This window comes from Cebus imitator, unplaced genomic scaffold (genome assembly GCF_001604975.1).
Source record: "Cebus imitator isolate Cc_AM_T3 unplaced genomic scaffold, Cebus_imitator-1.0 Scaffold923, whole genome shotgun sequence".
NCBI lineage: Eukaryota > Metazoa > Chordata > Mammalia > Primates > Cebidae > Cebus > Cebus imitator.
The window spans coordinates 157296-163105 of record NW_016108238.1 but is presented as its reverse complement, the minus strand read 5'-3'; the positions used below and the strand labels follow the sequence as shown (position 1 = coordinate 163105).

The 5810-nt window shown below is 60.8% G+C and overlaps 1 protein-coding gene across 1 annotated transcript in view; it reads left to right on the top strand.

The window, feature by feature from the left end:
* The window catches only part of LOC108298259 (A disintegrin and metalloproteinase with thrombospondin motifs 7-like), a 19165-nt gene that overhangs the window by 1725 nt on the left and 11630 nt on the right, over positions 1-5810 (top strand). Inside the window, 7 exon segments of the mRNA XM_017520971.1 lie at positions 6-53; positions 461-606; positions 1735-1904; positions 2197-2330; positions 3159-3286; positions 4318-4567; positions 4838-4979. Of these exon segments, the coding sequence (XP_017376460.1) occupies positions 6-53; positions 461-606; positions 1735-1904; positions 2197-2330; positions 3159-3286; positions 4318-4567; positions 4838-4979 (1018 nt within the window).

Here is a 5810-nt window from a genome sequence, read left to right as displayed (position 1 = left end):
GTCACTCCAAGCTGGATTCGGCTGTGGACGGCACCTGGTGTGGGGAGAACAAGGTGGGAGGTGCTCAGTCCCAGCGGTGGGAGGGAGAGGCCAGACCTCCTGCTGTGACCGGGCATCAGCCCCAGCTCACAGTCTTGCTGTACTCCTAGCAGACTCCCACTCTCTGCAGCCCAAGCCCCTATCTGCAAAATGGAGGCATTGGGAGCAGAGCTTGATTCCATGATTCCCCAGGTGTCTTCAGCTGAGTCGGCATGTGGGCTGTTTCACACCCTGCTCAGCTCCGCCCTGTGGCCTGGGCCACACGTGATGGTGATGATTGGAAAGGGCCTCTCTCACCTTCCATCCTTCCTCTCTGTGCTTTCCGTGGCCTTCTCACCCACCTTGTTCTCACTAGGGTGAGGATGACTGATAGGCTTGAGGGTGGGGGTGGGGGTGGCTCTACCTCCATCTGTCTCAGTAGTGGTGTCTCAATGGGGAGTGGGTACCCATGGGCTTCCGGCCTGAGGCTGTGGACGGTGGCTGGTCCGGCTGGAGCGCCTGGTCCATCTGTTTGTGGAGCTGTGGCATGGCCGTGCAGAGCGCTGAGTGGCAGTGCACGCAGCCTGCGTGAGTGTGGGGCCCAGGGTGCCCTGGGCGATGGGACGGAGGGACCCAAGCAGTCAGCCGATTGCAGGGGCTTGGCTCTGTCCCAGCCTCTGGCTCTTAGAAGTGTCCTCATAACGGTCAGTCCGAGTGTCCAGGCCACCTTGAGTCACTTTCAAGGAGGGTTCTGGGGCTGACAGGTCCCCACTGCTGACCCCTTTGCAGAGAGGGGGACACTGAGGCCCAGAGACTAGAGAGACTCATCAGAGGCCATACAGCAAAGCAGCCGCCGGCTGGAGGGAGGACGGAGAGGGCAGTGAGGAAGACCGTGGGCCCTGGACCTTATATGGCTCAGGGTTTGAATCCCCTCTTCACCCCTTCTCTGGGCCTCTGTTTCCCCATTTAAACAGGGGGGTGTGAGGATGTGGTGAGTCGCAGAGCCCAGCAGTACCGTAGACTGAGGCACTGCCCAGCTGATTCCCTCTTCACGAGGCTGCCCAGGGAAGGCATGGGGTTCACGGCTAGCCACACCCAGGGCCCTGTGCTTGGCTAAGACTGGCCTGTGGCCCTCCCTGCCTCCAGACCTCCAGGTCTGAGCAGGGTTGGGTCCAGCTACCCTGGCCTAGATGGGGCGGGTTTCAGGAGCTGTGACTTGGCAGACCTCTCAGCTGGCCGGGGCCCTGGGGGCATTTTTTTACACCTGGGCTGGGGTAACTGCCACCAGGAGGGAGGCTGAGGACTCAAGGGCTTGTTAGGATGCTGGTGTCATGTGCTGGGGACTCGGAGCAGTCCCTCCAGTCAGTGCCAGTCATGCCTGCAGCTTGTCAAAGCTTCTCAACAGCCCTCTGCAGAGTCAGCCCCAACCCCATTTTACAGATGAGGAAACTGAGGCCCAGGGGTTGGCCAGAGACTTGCCCACAGTCACACAGCAGGTTGGGGACAGAGCTCAGGCTTCCTGCTGCCACTTCCCCGCAGGTCCTTACAAACAGGGAGGGTGTGTCTGGGCCAGAGTGGGGGTAGCCCACGGGAGGAGAGCATGTGCACAGAGCTGGGTGGCAGGGATCTCGGGGTGCGGGTACAGGAGGAGGCCGCTCGCTCCGGGCTGTGGCCACACAGTAGCACTCACCGGGCCCTCCCTGAGTCTCCCCACAGGCCCAAATACAAGGGCAAGTACTGCGTGCGTGAGCAGAAGCATTTCCGCCTCTGCAACCTACAAGCCTGCCCCTCTGGCCGCCCTTCCTCCTGCCACGTCCAGTGCAGCCACTTTGACATTATGCTCTACAAGGGCCAGCTGCACACATGGGTGCCTGTGGTCAATGACAGTGAGTGCTGCCTCCCATGGGTACACTGAGGCTCAGAGGGCTGGGGCTTTTTGTGCCCAAGGCTACCCTGTGATGCAGCAGGAGTCTCAGTCTCCACCCCAAGCCTGGGCCACGCCGCTGTGCCCTGGGGTTGCTGCTCCTCCCAGCTCCCCAGTCTGAAGCCTTGCAGATAGCTACCAGCCCTGCCGGAGCCTCCAGCCTGCCATGGATGTGTGTCATGGAGGGGTCTTCCTGGTGGCCTCCGTAACTCCTGCCCCGGCTGTCGCTGATGGCTCTTCTACTTGGCCCCCAGTGAACCCCTGTGAGCTGCACTGCCGGCTCTCAAATGAGTATTTTGCCAAGAAGCTGCAGGACGCCGTGGTTGATGGCACCCCCTGCTACCAGGGCAGGGTCAGCCAGTACCTCTGCATCAATGGCATCTGCAAGGTGTGCCTGGTCAGGAAGAGGCTCTCCCAGCACTGCCTGCCCCTAGCCCCACTGGCAGGCCCCAGGTTCTCCCCTGGGTCCCTCCTCGTCCTCTGGCCACCCTTCCCCCATGCTCTGCCATAGGGCTTCCCAGACCCCACCCTCTATACCACTAAGGCAAAGCCCATACCAGGCCTCCTGGTACTGGAGACCCCTGCCAGTCAGGGTTCACCACCCTGCGTCTCCTTGGATGCTGTGCCAGCACCACCCCAGCAGGGACACCGGAACCCAGGCAGGGGCTTGATCTCTTGCCAGAGGGCTGACCCCAGGCAGTGGTTTCCTTCCTGATAGAAGGGGTCAAATGATGTGGCACAGGTGACATGAAGGGCTCTAGCTCTGAAGGCATCTCGTCTTTGCCCATCTCCCCAGCCACCTACCTGCCTCTGCTTCTAGCCCCCCTAAGCCTCTGGGGTGTCCGGGCCTGGGCTCAGAGGGGGACCAGCAGGGAGGGGCCCACCCCCAGCACCTCTGATGTTCGGATTCCCTGCACGCACTGGTCAGAAGCACGTGGTGAATCAGGTCCGCAGCCTTTGCAGAACTCACTTCTCTTGTCCCATGTGATGCTCGAGACATACCTTTAAGGGAGGGGCGGGTCTCCCCCTCTCACATCTGAGGACACTGAGGCTCAGGGAGGTAGAGAAGTTCACCTGGGTCAGAGGCACAGCTGGGGTTGGGCAGGGCCAGAGAGAGGCCTCCTGACCCCCACTCCAGCTGTCTCCTCCTGACCCTGGCTGGCCACAGAGGGCTGACTGCCAGCACCAGGGGCCTCCCCTCCCTTGTGTGTTGCAGAATGTGGGCTGTGACTTGGAGATTGACTCCGGTGCCATGGAGGACTGTTGTGGCATGTGCCACAGCAATGGCTCCACCTGCCACACCGTGAGCGAGACCTTTGAGGAGGCTGAGGGCCTGCATATGGGGTGGGACCACTGTGGGGGATGGGTGTGCTCTTTACCTGGTGGCCACTTCCCCATCTGCCCTGGGACCCCCCATTGGCCTCGTGGTCCCCAGCCAGCCATAGATGGCTAAGCAGGGAAGCCTTGTTGGGGTGGAATTCTTGTAGGAGTCAGGTACCCCTAACCCAAGCACAGAGACCTGTCCCCGTGGGGAGTCCTCTTGTCCCAGAGACCCCAGGCAGGTCCAGCTCAGCTTGTGTGCAGCCCCTGGGCCACTAGGAGGATGATGGTCTCCTCCCGAAGCTTCTGAGACCCTCAGCTCCACGCCTTCACCTTGGGTCTGCTTTGCACACGTTCGAGTGCTGACTGTGCTAGGTGATGGGGACATGCAGGTGAATCGTTCAGTCCCACAGGGGACAGAACCTTCTGTGTGGCCATTGCAGTACAGGGAGGCCCAGAGGACTTTGGGAGCACCGAGGAAGACGCTCCTGGCCTGGGGAAGTCAGGGAAGGTTTCCCATGGGAGGAAAACCCTGTTGTCCTCAGATCCCAGCAGGATGCTCATTCATGTTACTATCCCTGACTGCCTCGCTTTCCTCATCTGTGAAATGGGAACAACAATAGTACCTACATCCTAGGGTTGTTATTCATTTTACACGTGAGCAGTGCCTGGCGCGTGATGGGTGTTACAGAAGCGGGTGAATAAATGCAGCCATGTGGGCTGAGGAGGGTGACCCGGGAGAAAGGCCTGAGGACGCTGGCATTTTAGAAAGAGAATGCCAGCTGGCCCTGAGTGTTGGGTGAACCCAGCCTTGTGATGAGACCAGTTTAGGTCCCCAAGAGAGGGATGATGGGGCATGGACGTGGGGTCAGGATTTGGGGCGCCTCTGTGAGGTTTTGGTGACCTATGACATATCTGAGCAATTGGGGGAGCTCAGACTTTTAAGGTAACGGTGGAATCTTTGGCATCAGCAGGTGGGGTGCAAGTGGGGGGAGAGGTGAGGGCAGCGGGTGGGTATAGGCAACCCTGTCACCCCGAGCACAACATATACACAGCCCGTGGCCGGCAGGGTATGTGGACGTGAGGCTGATCCCAGCTGGCGCACGTGAGATCTCCATACAGGAGGCTGCTAACTTCCTGGCACTGCAGAGCGAGGACCCAAAGAAGTACTTCCTCAATGGCGGCTGGACCATCCAGTGGGACGGGGACTACCAGATTGCAGGGACCACCTTAACATATGCACGCAGGGGCAACTGGGAGAATCTCACGTCCCTGGGTCCCACCAATGAGCCTGTCTAGATTCAGGTGTGTACTTCCCGAGGCCCAGGAGGGGGGAGCAGAGGCGGAGACCCCAGGCCCATGGCAGGGTCTCATCCTGGAGGAGTGAGCCCTGGGGCAGTCACAGAGCCTGGCTGTCAGCCAGGCCCTGCTGGTGCAACCTCTGCCTCAGTTTCCCCATCTTTTAAAATGGCCCCGTGATGTAGCTGCAGTTCAGAGGTGGCTGGGGTCAGCTCCTCTAGGGCTGGGTGGATGGAGAGGATGCCTCGTGCTCATGGGGCCCGCCTGCCTGCCCAGCTGCTGTTCCAGGAGAGCAACCCCGGGGTGCGCTATGAGTACACCGTCCACAGGGAGGCAGATGGCCATGGCGAGGTCCCGCCGCCCGAGTTCTCCTGGCACTACAGACCCTGGACCAAGTGCACTGTTACCTGTGGCACAGGTGAGAAGAGGGGCAGGCACAGCCCTGCCAGCAGGGACTTTGGCTCTGGACAGGGACGCTGGCTTCAGCCTCCAGCTCACTGCTGGGCCACCACGGGTCTGGAGACTTGCTTCTCTGAGCCTCGGTTCCCCATCTGTGAAAGGAGGCAGGCAGTTGCCCCATGTCCCATGCCCACTGGGAGGTAAATGGATAAGGCAGGTGGGGGCAGCTTGCGGTGAGTGCTCAGCGTGCCCCAGCTCTTGGCGTTCTCTGTCCAGGGGGCACAGGTCCCTCTCAATTTTGTCCTGGCTCAGCTCCGGCAGGCCTCGTGCCTGCATTTCTACTGTGTCCTGGAGACGACCCCCCAACCCCCACAGAGCCTTAGCAGTGGGCCTGTAGGGGCACTGCTCCCCTTCTCCAGGCCCTCCAGTGGTCCAGAGCCTGGGGCTCCCTGGTGGCCACCCCATGAGGGACTTCCCAGACAGGAGGGGGAACAGTGGAAGGTGGCAGGGAAGGGGGCAGTGAGGAGAGGGAGGCCAGGGCACAGCCAGGTTTCCCCCCCCCCCACTCTGAGGCCAGCCCAGTGGCCCCTCACCACGCCGACTTGCTTACTTCTTTAAACAATATGAAAAGTATGACGGTTTCATTAACTCCAACTCTTCCTCCCCATATTTCCCTTCGTGCCCTCCATACCCCTCAGTTTCCCCCAACCCCTCAGTCTTCCTCCTCGCCCCTTGGTCTTCCCCACATGCTACTCAATCCCTCCCTCTCTCTCCCCCCCGGGTCTCCCCTTCTGCCCCTCGGTCTCCCCCTGCCTCTTGGTCTCCCCTCATCCCTCAGTCTCCCCCCAGT